This window comes from Phascolarctos cinereus, unplaced genomic scaffold (genome assembly GCF_003287225.1).
Source record: "Phascolarctos cinereus isolate Bilbo 61053 unplaced genomic scaffold, phaCin_HiC Scaffold_4;HRSCAF=312, whole genome shotgun sequence".
NCBI classification, from domain to species: Eukaryota; Metazoa; Chordata; class Mammalia; order Diprotodontia; family Phascolarctidae; genus Phascolarctos; species Phascolarctos cinereus.
In genome coordinates this window covers 77,392,526-77,415,813 of record NW_027555847.1, presented here as the reverse complement: position 1 = coordinate 77,415,813, position 23,288 = coordinate 77,392,526, and the positions used below count along the sequence as shown (strand labels likewise).

The 23,288-nt window shown below is 37.9% G+C and overlaps 1 protein-coding gene across 1 annotated transcript in view; it reads right to left on the bottom strand.

Moving 5' to 3' along the window:
* The window catches only part of PKD1L1 (polycystin 1 like 1, transient receptor potential channel interacting), a 146,883-nt gene extending 125,680 nt beyond the window's left edge, over positions 1–21,203 (bottom strand). Inside the window, 4 exon segments of the mRNA XM_078151688.1 lie at positions 6–352; positions 11,015–11,103; positions 11,861–12,030; positions 20,828–21,203. Of these exon segments, the coding sequence (XP_078007814.1) occupies positions 6–352; positions 11,015–11,103; positions 11,861–12,030; positions 20,828–21,203 (982 nt within the window).
* Between the last annotated feature and the right edge of the window lie 2,085 nt (positions 21,204–23,288).

Here is a 23,288-nt window from a genome sequence, read left to right as displayed (position 1 = left end):
CATACCTTTTTTATACTGGTGATAAGCAATAATTTCTACTTCATCAGACCCTTTTTTGATGCTGGCTTGAACTACTGTACCATCCCCAAAATCAAATGCTAGAGAAGTGATATTGTCTGAAGAAGTATGAACTCCAAATCCAAGCTCCTGAGCAGAGTATCTGTTGTTCTCAGGCAACCAAAGGCTACTGTATTTCATCCTGAGTGGAAAAGCAGGTTTCCCATCAATATTTGAACCTCCAACTCTGATGTGTCCAGGAAGACATTGAATGAACAGGATGGGGTTGTGGGGATTGGATACTGACACAGAGAGATCACATATTCCAGGAACACTAAATGTAATGTTGATAGATCTATAGAAAAACAAAGAAAGGAAAGAATAAAATTTCTCACCACCAGGTAAAACAAAACATATCATCAATAGCTTAAATAATTACCTGCCTCTCATAAATTCCAACTTAAAGTTTGATTCTGATCTGGAGATGATTATGCCAGTCTCTGGCAGACCCTAGCAAGCAAGAAGGTCTGTGAGGATAGTTCCAGTGCCAGGCTGGATATCTGGCTTCCAAAGACCAGCCTACCTAGATCCAGAGACTCGTTACCAGAACATTAGCCACAAAATGATGTATGTACTGGTTTTCAGCCCCAGCAGTTCACTAAGAGCATCTCCTAAGGAACGGAAGGATTATGATCCATGCCAACAGACAGAGTCTCCATGCTGATGAAATCATAGCTCCTTGAAATACTGAAATGTAAATATAATTATCAAGATATTTTAAGCATTAAAAAATTCTCCAGAAGCCAAGAACCTTGCATAAAAAATTTGGAAGTAACGATCAATAATGAGGGAGCTGAGTCAGACATGCATTTGAAAATGAAAACTCAACTTGTTTCAGAATAATGCTTGGCTGACTATATTCTTATAATGTGAATAATAGGAAATTAAGGGCTATGTCTATGTAGAACCACTGACTCATTAACTTCATAAAAAAATATTTGGGGTTCATGATTTAGATATAAAGGCTGACAAATAAAGCAAACTGGGAGAGCAAGGAATAATTCACTTGTCAGATTTATTGAGAACAGAACAATTTATGACCAAACAGGAGATAGAGAACATTATGAAATGCAAAATGGATCATTTTGATTATATTAAATTGAAAAGTTTTTGCACAAAGCCAATGCCTCTCAACCTCAACTTCTTTATCTGTAAGATAAGGATAATAGTAATTACTACACAGAGTTGTTATGATGAATATATATATATATATACACATACATACACATATATACATAACACATATACATACATATGTAGTGCTTCCCAAATTTTAAACTGCATGTAAATACTAGTTATAATTATAATTGGAAGGAAATGAAACATTGATTATAAGTATAAATTGTCAATTGTATTTTTTTTTTTTAAATGCAATGACTAGGGGCAGGTAGGTGGCACAGTGGATAGAGCTCTGGCCTTGGAGTCAGGAGGATCTAAGTTCAAATGTGGCCTCAGACACATGACACTTACTAGCTGTGTGACCCCAAGTGCCTCACCAAAAAGCAAAAAAAAAATGCAATGACTCCCAAGCTGTGCCCTGCCCCCCAAAGATCCTTAATTCTGGGAAAGATCCAGCTTAAATCTGGGAAAGATAAGAAACATGAAATTCCCCATAAGAACGATAGGATAGTCTTCATAACTACAGATGTCTAAATAGGCTCGTGACCCATTGTGTGATCAAGATCAAGGTGGAATGAATTCTAGGGACCTGCTCCTCTGCAATAACTGAATTGATGGTGGCATTCTACTAACAGACCTAGAAACCACTGTTGTTGAGTTAACAGGGTGCTTTTGCAAAGAACCTAAGGCTAAAATGAGAGGGAAACTGAGCCTGAAAGGAAAAGCTCAAATTCAAAATGATGAAACAGCCTTGATGAGGATAAGCTCTCATGGTAACATGGTGCCAATTGGTCTTCTGTGTAATCTAAGTGAAATGGAGAATACGATATTTAAAACTTGCCATCTTACTGGCAGATGGTTACTGAATTGGTTTTCTCCCCTTAATAACACAGTTAAATTGATTGAAATTCTAATCTTCAATGTTATCCGAAAGAGAATGGATTTATTTTAATCAGAGTTCCTGGTATGATGACTATCAGAAGTTTATATTACTTGATGATATGTGCCACTGCTTCAAATGAAAGCTAAACTATAAACTGTAAACCTTCCACTGTAATCAGAGGCTACCATCTAAGACATGGATCTCTTTAAGACATCAAGAATGTAAAGCAAAATTTCTGTTGTTTACTGCATTCTATATTCATGAATGTTCAAAACTGAAAAGGATAGTAAAATATTAGCACACAAATACTTGTGGGTGGAGGAGTCTCCCAGATACCTCCCAGAAACATTCTGTCAGAATCTAGCTGAATATGCGTGATGCCCAAACTCTAGCAAATCAAAGATTTGCTTTCCTCTCAGTCTGCCTCTACTGGTAAGTGAAGCTAGTGCTACTTACTGGTTCCAAGTATTCCAAGTTATAAAAGAAGGTTGATGTGGTCTTCCAAATGCTAAGAAAAAAGAAAAGTCTAAGAGTACATAGAGTACTAGACTACCAATGGCAAACTCTTCATTTGGAGGCATCGAATGACACATATAATCGCTCTTACCTCTGGGGAGCTCTTGAACTCTCACTGAAATACTAGTCCTAGGCTCCAATATCCTGGGTAATCTGACAGAGCAAAATGTAATGAGATGTAATGTACTTAGGAGCCAGAGGAGACGAGGCTGCAGCTGGAGTATGTACCTTAATGACAAATTTATAGATAGGATGGAGGAGACATTGATTCTGATGACTAAACAAAATAAGCTAATTGCCATTCTGCATTTGCTTCTGTGGCGCCATTTGTTCATAATGAGAGTTTCTAGTTACATTCCCTTTGATCCTGAGTGAGCACCAGAATTGGAAATGAATTCCAATGGATTGTAAGTTGATAGAATGACTAAACTGATTACTAATCCAATTGTAGATAATTCTATTCCAACATATAACAGGAGTGCAGAATTAATTCTCCTATATGTTAACTTTGGAAGAAAGTTATTTGGGGCATTTTCAAACACACCCAGGAAAAGGAACATTTTGGAAAGTTAGTACTAATTGATGCTTATTTAGGGCTTTAAGGTTCACGGAGTGCCTTACATATTTTATCTCATCTGATCTCCCAACCCTGTGAATTAGGCATTACAAGCACTATTATCCACACTTTACAGATGAAGAAACAGAGGCTCAAAGAGTGTCAAAGAGTTAGAGCTGGAATGGACTGCAGAAGTCATCTAGTTCAATTCATTTATTTTGCAGATGAGGAAACTGAATCTCAGAGAGATTAAGTGAACTGCTCAAGGTTGCACAGCTAATTGTCAGAGGTAAGATTTGGACTTCTTCCCACTTAATCTTCCCTTTTTCTGGGGATAGTACTATTTCCACCACACCAAGCTGTCTCAGTTGATGCTCATTGAAACATGGTTCACATAGTTATGGCTAAACAGGATGGGCACTTATTATGGTACCATTGCCTCAATGTAACATATGCAAAAGGACCAATTTTTCTAACTTGTAACCATATGCCACAGCTATGAAGATGAGCAGTACGGCATAATGGATAAAGTATTAAATTTGGAGTCAGGAACACTGACTGCTTGGAATATTTTCTTGGATGTTTAATAGCTGTGTGACCCTGACCAAATAACTTGATGTCTCTGAGCTTATTTCCTCATCTTTAAAATTAAGAGAATTAATAACACTTACTTCATAGGGTTGTTGTTGGACCAAGTAAGATAATATATATATGAAGTGTTAGCAAACTTTAAAGTACTATATGTGTTCGTTATTATTATGCTTAAGAAACCAAACAAAAATTATTCTCTCTTACCCAATACATACAGTTTCCAAGTCTTATCTATATTACTTCCTCAACAACTCTCAAATCTGTTCCCTTTTCTCACTCTAGTTCATGTCAGGCTCTAATTACCCCTTACCTGCAGTACTGCAAAAAAATCTAATTAGCCTCTCTGCATCAAGTCTCTTCCTGCTCCATTTCATCCTCCACATACCCGCCAAAGTGATTTTCCAAAAATCCCATTCTCACCATGTCACATCCCTGCTCAAAAAAAACTCCATTGACTCCCTATTAAATCTAGGAACAAATGCTGATTTCTTTGTTAAACAACGAATGCCTTTCACAACCTAGAAATCAGCTAAATTCAGAAGCTAGACGGTCAGAAATCCAGAGGAAATCCTTCAGTGGCTTAGATGACCTTAGGATAACTTGTCTGTCCCCTCCTAGAGGAACTACAGAAGAGTTTTATCCTTTTTGCTGCCATAGTTAGGATGTTATTCCATTTTAGGAGTGAGTAGAACAAATGGAAAAAGTAAAAAATGAAAAACACTGTCGAGAATGAATTTGCATAGATGTCCATCTACCATTTTCATTTCATAATTAAAAAAAAATTTTTTTGAAAGGTACCCTATAGCTATCTAAGGAATTGGAACTGATGACTATCTAGGGAGATAAACCCTTCTCACAACATGATGGCAGACTGCAACATTTAGAAAATACAGGCTAAATTGAGTAAATATTCACTATGCATCTACTTTGTGCAAAGCTCTATGGAAGGCACTGGGTAAGATAAGAAAAATTGAACTAAGGCTCAGTCTTTGCTTTCATGCTAATGCCTAACAAACTAGAGAAGACCACTGCTCTCAGTTCAACAGTACATTATGATTGACAGTTGAATCTGCTACAGGTATCTCCACCTGCAATTTTGCATTTCTCTGCTACACCTGCAATTCTGTTCAAATAGTACGTTAGTTGGCTAGAAAGGATTTTGACACTGACCATATTGTTTAAAATAACTCACAAAGACTGCAGTGATTAACAGTTCTGTTGGGCTCTAAAGACTGACAGAAAAGGGAGTGCAGGTCTACAATGGTGGAATAATGGACATAACTACAAGGATGAGCAGCAAATAAGTACATTTTCCCCCATTTGCTTTACCTGAATAGAATGAGAAGTGCATTTGAGCCACATACTCTCAAATTGCTAAGTGATTCTTGAATGAAAAAGTCTAAGGTTTGATGCTGCTGTTTAGAAATATGGCAGATTCATATATTTCGATACATGCATGACCATGACTAACAGTAATATGAAATTAAAAATCAAAGTGGACTTATAATTAATTTTGAGATCCTCAGATGATGTTGTTTCAAATGCATTTACAATGAAACTGAAAAAAATTAATTCTGCTTGGAAAACCAAGAGCTCTTTAGGACTTGGGTTTTGGCTTTCTTTAATAATATAAACTCCAACGCATCTGCAACATACACAGTAAATTCTATGTATTGAGAATGAGAATAGTTAGGGCAGCATTTGCTGTCTTTCAAAATATACAATATCTGCGATGTGGAGCAGTAGAGGTCAGAAATTCTTGGTTGAAATCCTGTCTCTGACACTTAATAGCCACAGGACCAAAGGCAAATCATTTAAATTTTATGAGCCTCTCTTTTCTTTTCCACACAATACTTGGTTGCAGCAAGGTGCATATGTTTTTCCCTTTGTTTTTGTTAGGTGACAATGAAACAGAAGTAAAGGTGGGGAATTTATTAAATAAATAGATAAGTGAGAGGGTCACAATAGTACCTGAAGCTGTGGAAAGAATTTAAGCACTTTGGTCCCATCTTCCCCTCCTTCATCCCTTTTCCTTTTCCTTTTCCTGCTTTTATGTACCCCTAGGTCTGAATTGGCAGCATTCAAACTGTTGTAAAGCCATAACCATCTGGATGTGGGGAAAACACACCAAAAAACATAATTGTAGCTCAACTTCATGGGGACCCGAACTCAATCTAGAGTTGCCACATATTGGTGTTGGTGATGTTGGAGAAATGCTCTCAGTTACCATCAGACTCCAGGTTTGGCCTAATCATTGGCAAGAAATCAAGTTCCAGCCCCACGTAAGTAAAGTTGGGGGATCTCTATCTACTTTACAAAGAGGATTTTTCCTTTCTCTTTTCAGTGCCTTTGAGACTGGGGCAAGGCTTGATGGCTTCCCTTTATAAATGTGTTCAGACCACATCTGTTTCCTTTGTGAAAATAAAGCCGAGAACTTACATCGCAACTTGAGTGACCATAACCATCAGAGAATTGAGATTTTAGACTAAGAAAATTATAGGATCACAGATATAGACCAAAAGGGGCATCAGAGTCCATTGAATAAAACCCCTTCATTTTTATAGCTAAGGAAACTAAGGCTCCAAGAGGTTAAGTGATTTCCCCAGAGTCATACAGCTAGTGTCTGAGGCAAGATAAGCATCCAGAAGTTTCTGACAAGTACAGCATTCCATCCATTTTAAAACCCAACTTCCTCTCTAAAAGAAGAGGGTGCCCAACCACTTGCAGCATTTAGTGCTGTTGATTTGTTTTCATTTTCATTCAATGAATGTACTATAATCTGCAAAGTAAACATGTGGTCCTTAGGTCACACACAATACTGAAAAGGTAATAAGAATCTTGATGGGATTGGGACTGAGTGATGTTGATAAACTGGTGAATTATCATTGATAATATTTAAACTTTTCACTTTAGATTAAATGAGATGAGAGAATCTGGACTGATGCATAAAGCACTCAGAATTGAAAGAAATACAAATAGGCCTGTTCCTCCTTACACAGAGCCTCTACACAAGGGCAAAACATACTAAAGACCTGGGAGCTAGAGCTCCAACTGCCACCTGGTGGTGTATGTAGAGACTGCATGCTGGGTACCTACCTGCTTCTCCATGTAAGGTAGATGTTCCTGTGGAGAGTATCTGGAAAATGGAGATAATAACCATAACAACAGATACTTTTAAAGTGCTTTAAAATTAACAAATTGATTAACATACATTATCTCATTTGAGCCTCTCCCTAACCCTGTAAAACAGGTGCTACAGCCATCATTATCCCCATTTTAAAGATAAAAAAATGAAGCTCAGAAAAATGAAATGGCTTGCCTAGGTTTACACAAGAAGTAGATGTTAAAAGGCAGGATTTGAACCCAGGACTCCTTAACTTTTAATTTGGCACTCTAGCTATAGCATCACATTACATCTAGAGAGGTGGTAGTTTCCCTACCCTGCACATTCACTTTCAGACGACACATTTTAGGAAAGACATTAATATATTCTGCAACCTACACAGGGAAAGAAAATCAGGATGTAGAGTACCTTTGAGATAATGGTACATGAGGATTGGTTGAAGGATCTGTGGATCCACTAGCAAAAAGATAAATTAGGAGGTACAAGTATTTAATGGACTTTGATTTGCAAAAATGGATTAGACTTGTTCTGCTTGGCCACAGAGGGGAGAACTAGAAACAAGGAGCAGAAGAATAAAAATTGCTATTTAGGCTTAACATAAAGGAAATCTTTCAATTAACTATAGTTACTTAAAAGTCTAATAGGCTGCCACAGAAAATGGTGCTTCTCTCTCAGACAAGGTCTTTGAAGTAGGGATTGGTTAGACATGCATCAGGTATATTGAAGGTAAGTTTCTTCTTCAGGTATGGGTTGGCCTAGTTGGCTCTTTCAAGTTAAATCTTCTCCTAAAGTTCTTTCCAACTTGAAGGTTCTGTGATCAAAAACTCAACATATCCAGAATAGAATTTCAAGTCTTTCCCCTTTCAATGCATTCTCCCTCCAAACTGTCTTATTTCTTTTGAAGGTACCACTCTGCTTTCAATCACCCAGGTTCATAATCTGGAAGACTTCCTTAACTCTCCCTTCTCCCTTACCCTTCATATCCATTCAGTGATTGTCATTTATTCTACCTCTACAACATCTTTCATACCTGTCCTTTTCCTCTCACACAACCACCACCAGGTCAGGCCTTCAGTAACTGGTACCTAGAGTACTATTACAGTCTTTTAATTCAGTTCCCTGCCTCAGTCTTCCTGTATAAATCTGCCAAAATAATAGTTCATAGATAACAGTTCTGGCTATATCACTCTTCCACTTAAAAACCTACATTGCCTCCCCATGGAAACAGAACAAATACAAATAACTTATCCTGGCATTTAAAACACCCTACAGTCTGGCTCCCAGCCAACTTTCCATTCTTATTTCATATTACTCCCCTTCTCAAACTCTAAATTCTAACCACACTACATTACTGGCCTTTCCATAAACACGCCACCTACCTCCTCAGAGTCCTTATCTCCTTATTTGTAAAATAGGGGCACACTGAACTAGTTGCCTCACAGTTATAAGGAAAGCACTTTCTAAATCTTAAAATAATACTGAAATTTAGAAATTACATAGAAATATGGAATGCTGATGTGTTAAATATGATGCCAAGTCTCAACATTTTGGCCTTTAGCTTGGTGTTTTATGCAGGTGAAGTAATATCCTTCCAGAATAAAAAATAAAAGAGTTTAAAGGTTAAAGATTATCACTCAATCAATAAACATTTATTAAGCCAGGCACTGTGCTAAATTCTGGATTATATGGAAAACTCAAAGATATCTACCTATACAGATATGTACATATATATTATAAAAAAAAATTTTCAAGAAGAGAGTTAGGAGATTAACACCAAGTAACATTATTAAATATGAAATTGATTACATTTTAACAGTTGGTAAGTGACTCGTTACCAGGGTGGTAACTTTTGAATTACCTTTCTAGGTACAATCAGATCATTAACTTGCGACAGTAAAGATCAAAATCAGTATCAAATAGGGGCAGCTAGGTGGCGTAGTGGATAGAGTCCCGGCCCTGGAAACAGGCTGACCGAGTTCAAATCCAGCTTCAGACACATAATACGTCCTAGTTGTGTGACCCTGGGCAAGTCACTTAACACCAATTGCCTCACCAAAAAAAAAAATCAGTATCAAATAAAAAGAAAGACTAAAAATGAGAAAATGATATGTAACTAGCCTTAACTATTTAAATATACTGCTATTACTTAAAAATGAGAACTGAATAAAAGAACAGATATAAACATAGATAATAATTTCCTAAAGAAGCTTTACTTATATTAAATCACTTCTCACACAAGCAGAGAGAAAAAATGAGGAAGCACCTTATCAAGCAATCATTTGATGTCCCTGAACTGGCAATCAAGGACAAGAACATTAATATAACATATAAACTCATTTGTAGAGCCTTACAGAGAAGGATGGTAGATTAGTAACATTATTGCCTCATGAAATAGTGGAGGAAAAACAAGTTGACAGGAAGTTGGGAAAAAGACTCAATCCAGATTATCTTGAATGAATTTAAGGATAAAATTGAAAGGAGGACAATGAATATACCCCCAAAATGAAAAGATCTGTCAAAATTCATATAACTCTTTTATTCCTTAATGACATTAGGGCATCCACCTGAGATCACGTATCCTGATATGTTGCATGAGGAAGCAGAAATAACATTTTTTTAAGTGGAAAGAGCACTTGAATTGAACCAAGTATAAATAGAACAGGTCAATGCTTGAGGCAACAAAAGTTTGAGACTGTTGAGGGATGGCTTCTTAAAAGGGGAGATTACCAAATGTTTGAAAAAAATGGACATCATCATCATCATCATTATTATTGAAAAAAGGGCAATTAAAATGTGTCACTTAGTATAGACTCACATATCTACTTTTCTATCTCTCCAGAATCCATATGAGAATGGCTTATACAGGTATAAAATATATATACCTTGATGAAGGTATAATAGCTAATATGCAGGTTTTCATGAAAGATATCTATAGCAGACCACATCTTCACTGTCATATGATTGACTGAAAGGTACAGAGAATACAAGAACTCCATTGTGGTTATTCTCTGTTGCCCACTTAAAACATTTTTTTCAAAGCTACTCAGTAAACTGCAATGATTCCCTGTCACCTCAGGGATCATATATAAAATCTTGTTTGGTGTTCAAAACACTTCATCTACCTCCCCTCTCCTACCTTTCCAGTTTTCTTGTACCTTACCCTACACACACACACACACACACACACACACACACACACACACACACACATATTCTGACACAGAAACACTGGCCTCTTTGCTGTACCTTGAACAGGAAATTTCATCTCCCAATTCCAGGCATTTCCATTGACTCTCCCTCCTTATCTTTACTTCCTAATTTTCTTGACTTCCTTCAACCCCAAGCTAATATCTCTCTTCCAAAGGAAGCTTTTATCAATCTTTTTTTAATTCTAGTGCCTTCCCTCTATTGATTACTTCCAGTTTATCCTGTACATAGCTTGCTTGTACAGACTGTCTCCCCCATTAGACTGTGAGCTCCTGGAGAATAGAGGTTGTCTTCTGATTTTCTTTGTATCCCTGGTGCTTAGCACAGTGCCTAGAAGGTAGTAGGTACTGAACAAATATTTACTGACAGACCGACTGATTCATGAGAGTGAAATATTTCCTTCTCCTTCAAAAAGATGTCCCTCATATACATATATGTTAAAATTATACAAAATTCCTTCAAGAAAAAAACAACAATAACCTGAACCTCTCTGATAATAAGTACCAAGCAAGTGAGGAGGGAGGAAGAGAGGGGAAAAAAAAGACAGATCAGTTTGTCAACTGTATTTGTCATTCTCATGAAGGATGTCCAGCACAGAATCCAAATCAAAACAAGATTCCCCAGAGATCCTCCTGTTTATGTATGTCATTGTGCTAAATGACTATGCCATGGAACACTGCCACCTACCTGCCTTAGCTGGAAGAAACTTTCAATATCATTTAGTCCAGCCTTATCCTAACCCCCATTCATTTTACAGTGGGAAAAAATGGCTGAGGCCTAGAGAGATGAAATGATTTGCCTAAGGTCAACCTGCTAACTAGTGGTAAAGATAGGAATAGAATCTAGGTCTCTTGATTCTGAAGCCAGAGCTCTTTCACTATGCAAGACTGCATCTTTAGACATAGGGTGAAATGCATATCATTATCATCATCATCATCATCATCATCATCATCATCATTACCTATTATTACCACTGCCCCACATTGGAAGAGTTTGCATTTTTTCATCACCAAAACTTAAAATCAGGTTTCTAACAGTTTCTGAAGTATGCTGTTGAAAAAAAAAAAAAAGGTAATTAAATAAAAGTTTTTAAAAATTCAAGCTGGGAAAACTAAGATTTCAAGGATCAGTTCTATTTCTTAATATCATCACAATTATGACTACAAACTATTATCTCTATGAATCATACATGTGCAAAACTGATCCTTAGCATTAAACAGAATGGAAGTTACTTTTTTTATTTTTGATTCTTGACTAGCTTTTTAGCTAAAAGACAAAAGCAGTTTCAAATACTTATCCTTTTCTTTAAAAATCCAAACTAAAACAAAAATGTGGTGGAATTAAAACAATGTCATTTCTCTCATGGAGAAATAAATATATACTGCTGAAATGTCTGGGTAAGTATTTGCTTTACATGCCATATTATAAAACATCAACCTTGGATTACCAGATGTTTTTTGACAGCCACAGGCAGATAGAAACATTAGACCCAGTCAGACCTAGTGTGAAAAAACACAGATGCCCAGGACACTGACTTGAAGTCCAGAAATCTTTTTTCCATCATACACTCAGTCTATTCAGCGGCTTTCCAACAGGAAATATGGGCGGGGGGAGGGGGAAGAAAGGTGTAGGAGAATAGCTATGCTCTGTCTTTAATTTCAGTATCTCATATCACAGCTCAAATTGAGCAAAGTGATCTGTGTCACTATACTTCATTTTTCAGATACGGAAACAGGCTCAAACAAATTAATTATTTTAAGTCACAAAGTACAGCAGTTTTCTCAGAGAAGTGAATATGAGCTCATACCTTTAATGGTAACAGAATAAGCACTTCTGGAGATGAATTGTCAAGTTCAAGAAGTCCAATACCTGCTTTTTCCAGTGTCACATTAAACAGACCCTGAGTTGGTGCAGTGGATGCTACATCAGAAACTGTCAAACCAATTATATGCAGTCCCATCTCCAGGCATCTGCAGACTATTATAGGAATCCCAGAAGTGAGTAGTAAATCATTGTCTAAGGTCCAATTACAGATGGAATTTTTAGGTATACACAGATGTCCTTCAAACAAAGAAAAGATAAGCATGTTAGGGAAAATAAAATAATTATAATTTAGCCTTAAATTTAAATTTTGAGATAATCCTAATGAAAAGCAGAGAATTTATAATCTGATAAAATTAGCTTCTACTGGTCACCAACAAAACAAGGACTAAGAATTGAGAAAGAATGTGTCACTATTCATTCCCAAGCTCCAAAGATCAAAAATTTAAATAATTGTAAAGAATAACTGTTTTAAAAGCCACCAGTAATATTTGTATTGAGGTACTAGATGATTTTTATCAACACACACAATTCTCTTTAAAAGTTCAACATTAAATGCCTATCATGTACAAGGTACTGTCCAAGGTGATGGAGATTTGTTGTTAAATTGTGTCAGTAGCATTCAACTCTTCCTGACATCATTTGAAGTTTTCTTGGCAAAGATATTGGAGTGGTTTGCCATTTCCTTCTCCAGCTCATTTTATACATGAGGAAACTGAGGCAAACAGGGTTAAGTAACTTGCCCAGGGTCATGCAGCTAATACATGTCTGAGACCAGATTTGAACTCAGGAAGATAAATCTTCCTGACTCCAGCCTGGCACTCTATCCACTATGCCAACCTAGCTGCCCATAATGGGGATACCAAAGAAAAAATAAAATAGTCCCTCTTTTCCATGGTTGAGATACAACAGGATAAGGATGAGAGAGGCAGAAAAAGAGAGAAAGAAAGAAGGAGAGAGGGAGGGAATGAGAGAAGAGAGAGAGAGAGAGAGAGAGAGAGAGAGAGAGAGAGAGAGAGAGAGAGAGAGAGAGAGAGAGAGAGAGAGAGTTTTGAAGGAAGCCCTTTGTAGATCAGGTAACCTTTTACTACTACCTCAGGTAATTAGGGCACTAGGATATGTCACTCAAAAGTACCTCAGTTTAGTCCAAGAAGACCAACATAATAATTCCTCTAACTACCTGAATAAATATATGAAAGTTTGATTCCTATATGGCGTTAACTGCTAGGTAAATTATCATTCCCCACAATATACAGATAGATGTCACAAATAATTTAACATCTGAAACTTTTACAGAGCTGTTTACATTCTTGGGAGAGCTCTGAATAGGTATAAAGGCCTAGGAAACAAAAAACAGTATCTCTTGATTACAAGGTAAATTTAAATGGGAGAAAAGGAAGACCTTTCTGACAAGAGGCCATTGTTAAACACGAGAATGAGTTGTTGAGGGAAGTTGCCTTGAGGGAAAGAAAAAGGAAGAAGAGATAAGCATGAAAATAGGTTTAAATATTCTTTGTGACAAGAGTAATAGTGTATCACATAAATATATAAAATAACATGTCAGGAGAATGAAAATAGTAAAGTACACTGTAGAAAAGAGATTAATAAGACTAGAAAAAATAAAAATCTGAGCTTACAATGGGACTTAGGGAAAATTTTAATTTATAGGTAGGAAAAGAATAGTAAATATGTAGTTTTATCTTTCTGTAAATATTAATAATCTGTAATACCTTTAATAATAATAATATACTTTTTAATCCCTGAAGAATATACCTCTACAGGTGTCTTTAAAACTAGGATAAGTTCTTATTTCTCTTATATGTGAGGCACAGATTATATTGTCAGAGAGGTTACTGGGCATTTGCCCTGTAGCTAGCGAGGTAACCTGAATCTTTTTATCTTCCTGGAAGGCATGTCAGAGAAGAGATCATCAGTAGCATGATACTTCCACTTCTACATACATGAAGGCCTGGCATCAGAGGGCTTTGTCCAGCCTGCTTTTGGGATATAATCCCAGTCTGTCTGTGGCAGTGTAGATATAGTTAGTCTTTCTAAAGGCAGGAAGATGGATAAGATAACTCCTTGTTATTCATTGACATCCAAGTTATTTCCAATATGATAGCCTGTCTCACACAAAATAATGTACCATAGAAGAAACCTCAGAAATCATTTATTGTCATATCTGACCAGGAATCTTTTCTACAACAGACTAACATGTGGTTATCTTGCCTTCAACCAAAGAACTCAAGGGAAATTACCTATCAAGGAGCCTCATTCAACATTTCAGTAGATTTAAATTGCTAGGAAATTTTCTTTAACATTAAAGTTAGATGATTAATCATATCTACTTGGCAAATTCCAGCTAGTTGTGCTGTCTAAGACCAAGAAAAGAAAATTAAAACCCTTTTCCATTTGATAGTCCTTTTTTTTTTTTTTGGCTTTTTGGTGAGGCAATCAGGGTTAAGTGACTTGCCCAGGGTCACACAGGTAGTAAGTGTCAAGTATCTGAGGCCAGATTTGAACTCAGGTTCTCCTGACTCCAAGGCCAGAGCTCTATCTACTGCGCCACCTCGCTGCCCCGATAGCCTTACTAATACTAGAAAACAGCTATTGCTGGCCCTCTGAGTCTTCTCCAAGCTAAATAAGCCCAGTTCCTTCAGATGATCCTTATGGTTTCTTACACTCTCTCAATGGACCAACCTGCCAATTCAAGCAGAAGTTGGGGTATAATGTTCTTCCTCTTTTTCTCTTCCTCCTTCTTCTACATTATCATTGTCTTCTCCTTCTTCTCCTTGTTCTTCCTCTTCTTCATATTCCCTTACCACATGTGGTCCCTCTCTTCACTGGAGGCACTCATATCCTTACATGTGGGTGTTCTATCCATAAGAATATAATGTTTGAAGGGGCAGCTAGGTGGCGCAGTGGATAGAGCACTGGCCCTGGATTCTGGAGGACCTGAGTTCAAATATAGCCTCAGACACATAACACTTACTAGCTGTGTGATCCTGGGCAAGTCACTTAACCCCATTGCCTAACCAAAAAAAAAAAAGAATATAATGTTTGATCACTTATATTTTGTAAGATGTTTTGGGGGCTAGGTTTTTTTTTTCATTTTTATTTTTAACATTTTTTTTGCAAAAAGCTGGGACAATCTGCTTTTCTGTCCTGTGCAATTTTCACTTATGATTTCTTGAAGTATAGCTCAAAAAAAAAAAACCTTTAGAAAGGCCCATTGTGTTTCAAATGGAGATACTTGACTCTGCCTTTAAAACCAAATCACTCTGCTTTCATTAAATGGTCAATAATAACCTCCAGCCCAAGCCTCTGTGGCTTATTGTTTTGGTTCTGATGGCTTAAAATGGGCATAAATGGCAATTGTTTTATGTTCTGGCCAGAAACTTTGAGGGTCTTCCTCTACCATACTGATATTTTTGTGATGGTGAATTAGGCCATCATTTGTCTTAATTCTTACCTAGCCTTTAGTCATAAATGGGCAAACTGAGGAGTGGGAAAGAGCTTGATTTAGAAAGGCCAAGTTATCCACTGCATCGCAGGCCTTCACCAGTCTCCTTGACTTTTGTCTTGACACTGGATGACTGTGGAAGAGAGAGTGAGGCTGATGATCTTGTGCAGCTCTGCCTCACTTAAATCCAATTCATGGGAAAGTCAAGACATCACCCTTATGAAGTCATTGATCCTCCATGGAAGGACAAACAACTCTCCCCAGGCTAGTCACTCTCCTCTAGAGGAGCTGTCCTTCAGTCATTTCAGTTGTGTCCAATTCTTCAGGACCCCATTTGGGGTTTTCTTGGCAAAGATACTGGAGTGGTTTGTCATTTCCTTCTCCAGCTCAATTCCCTTCTCAGTGAATGACTAGTTAGTGTCTGGGACCAAACAAAACAGGTGTAAGCCTTTTTTCACGTGATAGCTATCCAAATACTTGAAGACAGCTAGCAGGTCCTCCCAAAGTATTCTCTTCTTTGAGTTAAATATCTCCAGTTTCTTTACATTTCCAGTGCCTTCATCATGCAGGTTAACTTCTCTTGTATCTTTTCCAACTTCTCAATGTCCTTCTTAGAATGTGGCCTCTAGAATCAAACATTATACTCATCACAATGAAACTTTTCCAGGAAAAGTCGGAGTACCAAAATCTTACTTCACAATTTGCCATAGGGCTGAACTGGGGAGCTGTACATTTGATTCCTCAGTATTACAGTCCTTAGATTATCAATGGAATTCACTGAAGCCCAGCTCTGATGGTTCATTAAGTCTGTAAAGGTAACCTTGGCCTCATGAAAGCAATACCAATTGAGTATAAGCTCTGGTGGGTTCTACCATGCTAGGAAGGTTTCAGATATGGGCCTGATGACGGAGGTTACAAATGAAGACTAGCCCCTCACCAGGCTGACAGCAAGATGATGAAATTGTATACCATGGCAAAGTCTCAATGATCATAAACTAGTGAGAATGGTTGTAATCTGTCTGGTAGAAGTAAGGAATTAATTAAAAAACATTTATTAAGCATTTGCTTATATGCAAAGCACTGTGCGAAGTACTGCTCTCAAGGAGCTCACATTCTGAAAAGGAGAGACAACATGTATAGGTTTCAGCTATGAGTCAGATGGAAAGACTGAGTGACAAGGACTTTGGTAGAATAAATTTTGTTTTCCAGATCTTCAGTTACCCAACCATCATAAATCACATATCCTTCCAGTATATGAATATTCAAGTATAATGAACTGTACCTTAAATCCAATATACTACTTAATACAGCATGGTGTAGTAGACCCAAGAAGACCTTGGTACAAGGCCTGTCATTTAACCCCTCAGTTCCCCAGGCAACTTGCTATAAGGACTATAAGTTGCAAAGCAGGTTCCAACTTGCATTGATAGAAGGAGTTTCTTCATTAGAAATTTCCTATAAAAATAAAATCACTGGTCTGGTCCTGATGATGACGATGACGATGATGATGATGATACTCCTAAAATAACATTATTCCAAGATCAGGTCAGAAGCATGACGTTTGTAACTCAGCCCCAAACAAGTCTTCTTTGATAACATTGTTAGCTAAGCCCTGGTGCTGTGGCACATGGTTATGGCTTTTTTTTTTCAGGCAATTGGGGTTAAGTGACTTGCCCAGGATCAGGCGAGATTTGAACTTGGGTCCTCCTGACTCGAGGGCTGGTGTTGTATCTACTGTGCCACCTAGGTGCACCACAGTTATGGCTTTTTAACAAGCCTTCTTTTACCTGTCCCTTATTGTTGGGAAACATGAGATGCCTCCAAACACCAGCTGGGCCAGCAAACACTAATTCTGAAAGTTAATGTACCACAAAAGAATAACTCTAAAGAGATGTTTATTCCAGAAGGGCACTGGTAGAAACAGCTACAATGTGTTTACCTACAGCAGTGTGAGAAAGGTCGAAAATGACTCTAACCCAGGCTTTCTGATTACCTTCTGTCTTTGCTTTTCTGGTTTGCATGCTGACTTTGAGGACAGCATTACAAATGCAAGCTGTAATGTTCCCTGAATCATCTTTATAAAATAAATAGGCAATCTTAGCACATCTGAAAGTGTGTAGAAAATGAAAATGAGAAAACAAACAAATTAGTGGTGATTCTTCCCTCTTGTGCTACTCCTCCTGAACACATACACACAGATTCACACATTATCTCCTTTGGCAAAAAACATTAAAATAAAAGTCAGAAAGTCTGGGTTCGGATCTCCACTCTGCCACTGGCTAACTATGTAATCTTGGACAAGTCACTTAATGCTAGTAGCACCGTGGATAGAGTGACAGATAGTTCTGGAGTTCCTGAGTTCAAATCTGATTACAGATACTTCTTAGCTGTGAGATCCTGGGCAAGTCACTTAATTCTGTTGCCTCAGTTTCCTCACCTACAAAAAGATCTGGAAAAGGAAAGGGCAAGCCATTCCAGTACTTTTGCCAAGAAATCCCCAAATGGGGGGATCAGCTAGGTGGTGCAGTGGATAGAGCACCGGCCCTGAAGTCAGGAAGGACCTCAGTTCAAATCCAGCCTCAGACCAAACACTTGACACTTACTAGCTGTGTGACCTTGGGCAAGTCACTTAACCCCAACTGCCTAAAAAAAGAATCCCCAAATGGGGTCACAAAGAGTAGGACATGACTAAAAAAGGACACAACAAAACAGTTCACATTGACATTAAGGTTCACAAAATGCTTTTCTCACAATAACCCTGTGAGGTAAATAACACAGGCATTATTATTATCATTATTCCCATTTTCAGATGAGAACCAGAGGTCCTGAGAGATTAAGTGATTTATACACAATCACAAATCAAGTGTCGTGACCCTGGGTAAGTCATTTAACCCTGACTGCCTCACCAAGAAGCAAAGCAGAAAAACAAAACAACAAGCAAGGGTCAACCAAACTGCAACAAAGTATCCTAACTCCACATCCAGCAGCTCATTATGCTGACCACCACACCGCTTAATCCTGAGTCTTGGTTTCCTCATTTGCAAAATGGTGGGAATAACATTTGGTCGACATCCTAAACAGAGTTGCTGTGAGAAAAGTACTTTATAAATCTTAAATTGCTAATGAAAATGTAAATTGCTAATAAAAAAAAATGTGAGCTACACCAACATGTATCTTTCAATAATTATTTTGGTACCTACATAGTAGATGGTCTCTATTTAAAAAAAAAAAGGCTACAATGCGTCTTAATTTGAGAGACTGGTGTTTTTGCTTTTGTATTTTTTTTTTGCTTCTTTGCTTCATGACCATTTTAAAACTAGCGATAAAATTTCCAAGTATTACTTATTATTTTCCTTCCCCTTCTTTACTTTAAAAAACTGTTCATGCACTTAGCTCTGAGGGGCTACCATATAGCATGTTAACTTTCTAGAGAGAAACAATGGATAAATCTTTTGAAGAAAGTTTCCACACCATAGGAAGGATATTGATTAGTTAGAAATTGTCCAGAGGAGAGAAGCTAGGATGGTGAAAAGCCTTGTGACCCCTCCATATGAGGTTCAACCGATGGAGCAGAGAGTATTTATCCTAAAGAAGAGAATTCAGGGGGAAGGGAATGGTGATTCTTCAAGTACATGAAGGGCTGTCATGCAGAAGAGTGATTAGACTCATCGTCTTTGGCCCCAGAAGGCAGAATTAGGAGTCATGAGTTGAAGTTGCAAAAATATACATGTAGGCTTGATGTAAAGGAAAAAATTTCTAACAGAGTTGTCCAAAATTAGAATGGAGGCAGTGGGTTCCAATGGCTATCTTCAAATATAGGCTGAATGACCACTTGTCAAGCCTGTTGTAGAGAGAATTCTTTTTGGGCACAGGCTGGACTGGATGGCCACTGAGGTGCCATCCAGCTCTAAAATTCCATAATGCTGTAACTTGCTTGCTCCCTGGATTAGTGTCTTTATCATGACTATTTTCAAAACATGGAAACTGATGTAATAACCAAGACGCTACCACCAGATGGCAGACAAGGACAGCTCTTAGAAGAAATGATCAACTAGCACATTGAGTTTGCTCAGGAGACTTAGTACTTTGTTTGAATTGGAAAATAAAGAGGTCATTGTGTTCATGCCATGAAGTGGCTAATAATTCACAAGTGGAAAAAAAGATGGACTCCAAGGACCAAATCACAGATATCCAATTGATGCAAACTTAAGAGCTGTGAAGTATCCTTGAGAATCATCCAGCTCTTTCCTCGGCACTTAATTCATCAGATGGTTGTTTACTCTATTTGAAAGTCTCCCCAGGAATGAATTTTCTACATTTTTTCCTTTATAGCTCATGTCAGGGATCAACATTTCTCTCACTGGGAGAGTTCTTCCTCATGCCTAATCTAAACTTCTCACATTAAAGTTCATAGAAGCAGTGTAGGGCTTGGGGGTTCAAAGAAGCAAAACCACTGAACTCCATTAATGGATGCTCCGGGAAGAGAAATTACTTTCCCAAGGTCTCATAGAAGGTTGAAATTGGACATCACAAATCTAGAATAAATAAAATAGATAGAGAAGTAATTGTAGAAAGGGTTTCCTTTCTCTCCTGGAATGCTGTTGATTGGCTGGGTACTATAAGCTGGACAATAAAACTATAAAAACCAAGCATATAGCTACCCTAAGAAACTAAAAATTCTCCCAGTCCAACGTATCTTCCTTAATGCACTAATAAATGAATTTTCCTTTCAGTCAGGTTACTTATTTTTTGACCCCAACTCTTGAAGATTTCATGGTTGGTGAGACTCTCCCTGGTGTCTCATAGAACCCAGGTTAGGAAACTCCCACAAGTTAAGATAATTTTTCCTTTAAAATTACTGAGATCATCATAAATTAGTTAGCTCAAGGGACTAAAAGTTCAGGCTACTGACATCACTTCCTGGTCACCTGAGTACACAAGAGCCTCAGGCATTCCTTGAAGCTTAACTGGTAGAAAATGAAAGGCTACTCAGGGAAGGAAGCTATACCCACTCCCTTCTCAGTGCCCTATCCATTCTGTAAAATGAGGCAAGATATGTAAAGTGTTTTTAAACCCTCATTCAGTAATTTCCATCATATCATTTTGGAGTTTTCTTGGCAAAGATATTGGAGGGGTTTGCCATTTCCTTTTCCAGCTCATTTTACAGATGAAGATACTGAGGCAAACAGGGTTAAGTGACTTGCCCAAGATCACACAGTTAATAAGTGTCTGAGGCTAGATTTGAACTCAGGAAGATGAGTCATTCTGACTCCAGGTCTGGCACTCCATCTACTGTGTCACCCAACTGCCTCTAGAAGGCAAACCTTAGCACACTATATAATTATAATTATCAGAATTAGTTATTAAAATAATTTTTACAACCTTTAGCCTAGAGAAGTTGTGACTTTCTCAAGGTCACACCTTAACAAGTGGCTAGGCTGGAATTTTAACTAAGACTAACTCCCAACCAATTCTAAGTGTCCTCAATACCTGTCATTGTCAAACATCCTTTTCCTGCTATAGCTAAGCCAATCTCCTCTCTCCTTTTGTTAACTGCTGAATGATCTACAAGTGCCTCATTTTGTTCCAATATTGAACCTGTATTGCCAGGGGACTGGCCTGAGGACAGCCCATCCCAGAACAACTGGGGAAGTAATGTATAGGAATGGGACTCGTTGATCTCCTTGAAGTGTACAATAGGTGATGCAAAGGAGTGTGAAGAAGGATGTGCCTTCATGCTCCTGTCGATGCTTTTGGTGGTGCCTCTAGATTGAGATAGTGATTGCTTACTGGGAAGGGCCTTCTCACTACTGGGAGGGGCTCCAAGAATGAACTGCCTGTGGCCGTTCAGCTGATATATGCTCATTGTCCTTAATGAATATACTCTGAAACTGCAGTAAATTCTTGTAGACCTTCCAAATGTATTGTCTCAGAGACTTTCTGTCTTACAGTAATTTAAGTCTTTTCCATGTCCTACTAGAGGATTTTCTCAGAATTCGGTATACCTTCAAAGCAGTCTAGAGGGATCAGACTTTGGGGGATTGAAACAGATTTTTCTCGCATTAGAAAAATACAAATTAAGGGAAGGGGATCTAAGATGGCAGAGTCAGAGAAGCACTGAGTTGAACTGCCAAATTCCACTCCAAACAACTCCAAAATAATGTCTCAAATTGAATTCTGGAGTGGCAGAACCAACAAAAGATCACGTAAAACAATTTTCCAGTCCAAGACAACTTGGGAGGTCAATAGGAAAGGTCTGTTTCATCAGGGTGGGGATGAAGCCTGGAGTGCAGTGCAGACCATGCAGACCCAGCCCGGGCTGCACTGCAGCACTAGCAGTGGCCCTTTGGAAGAGGCTACATTGATGCTGGCAGCAACTTCAGATTCAGGAGCTCTCAGCCCATGGACAATAGGAATAAGACAACTTGTTGGAAGAAGATTGGCCTTTTCTGGCCTTGGGTTCAGGACCCTGTTATATTACCTATATAGGTCCCAGAGCCAAAAGAAGTGATAACACTTCCACAGCAGGGGAGAAGGTACCTTGGTTGTGGTTCTGGGGTGGGAGAGAACTGCTTGTAGTCACAGGGAGACTAAGAACCCTGGTCTCAATTTTGAGACAGAGGAAGCACTAGCAATTGTGGCTGCAGGAGAATAGGGAACTTGTTCACATTCCCAGGGCCAGGAGCAGTGCTAGAACAGGGGGCTACAGGGAAATAAGATCTCTTCCTGGGTAAAGACCAAAACAGATCAGGAAAGCAGTGGCCACACATCTCCTTTGACCATACCACTGAAAACCTACAGACCTCCAAAGCTAGCTCTGAAAATAGCAATATGAAAGACCTGAAGCTTCAGTGCCTGCTTCAGCCTGGGAGCAGAGCCCAACTTTAACATAAAGTTAAAAATCAAGAAATAGCCTGGAAAAATAATCAAAGAACAAACAAAAATAACATGTTCATAAGAAGTTACTACGGTGACATGGAAGATCAAGACCCAAACCCAGGAGAAGACAATGAAGTCAAAGTAGTTACAAGTAAAGTCTCAAATTTAAAAATGTGAATTGGATATAAGCCCAACAAGAATTCCTGAAAGAGCTCAAAAAGGATTTTTAAAATAAAATTAGAGGTAGAGGGGAAATTGGGAAAAGAAATGAGGGTGAAACAGAAAAATAATGAAAAGAGAGTCAACAACTTAGTAAAACAGGCACAAAAAACACAGAATTGGCCAAATGGAAAAAGAGGTACCGAAGAAAATGATTCCTTAAAAATCAGAATTGGGCAAGTGGAAACTAATCACTCCATGAGACATCAAAAAACAATAAATCAAATTCAAAAGAATGAAAAAATAAAAGAAAATGTGAAATATTTCATTGGAAAAACAACTGACCTGGAAAATAGAATGAGGAGAGAGAATTTAAGAATTATTGGACTATATGAAAGCCATGATAAAAAAAAAGGGGGGCCTAGATATCATATTTCAAGAAATTGTTAAGGAAAACTGCCCTGATATCCAGAACCAGAGAGTAAAATAGAAATGGAAAGAATCCACCAATCACCTCTTGAAAGAGATCTCAAAGTGAAAACTCCCAGGAATATTACAGGCAAATTTCAGAGCTCTCAGAGCAAGGAAAAAATATTATAAGCAGCCAATTCGAAAATTATTATAAATATTATAAATCCACAGTCAGGATCACATAAAATTTAGCAGTTTCCACATTAATGGATCAGAGGGCTTAGAATATGATATTCTAAGAAAGCAAAGGAGCTAGGATTACAACCAAGAATAACCTATCCAGCAAAACTGAGTATTATCATTACTTCTGGGGAAAACATGAATATTTAATGATATAGAGGACTTTCAAGCATTCCTGATGAAAAGACCAGAGCTGAATAGAAAACCTGACTTTCAAATACAAGACTCAAGAAAAGCATAGAAAGATAAACGTGAGAGAGTA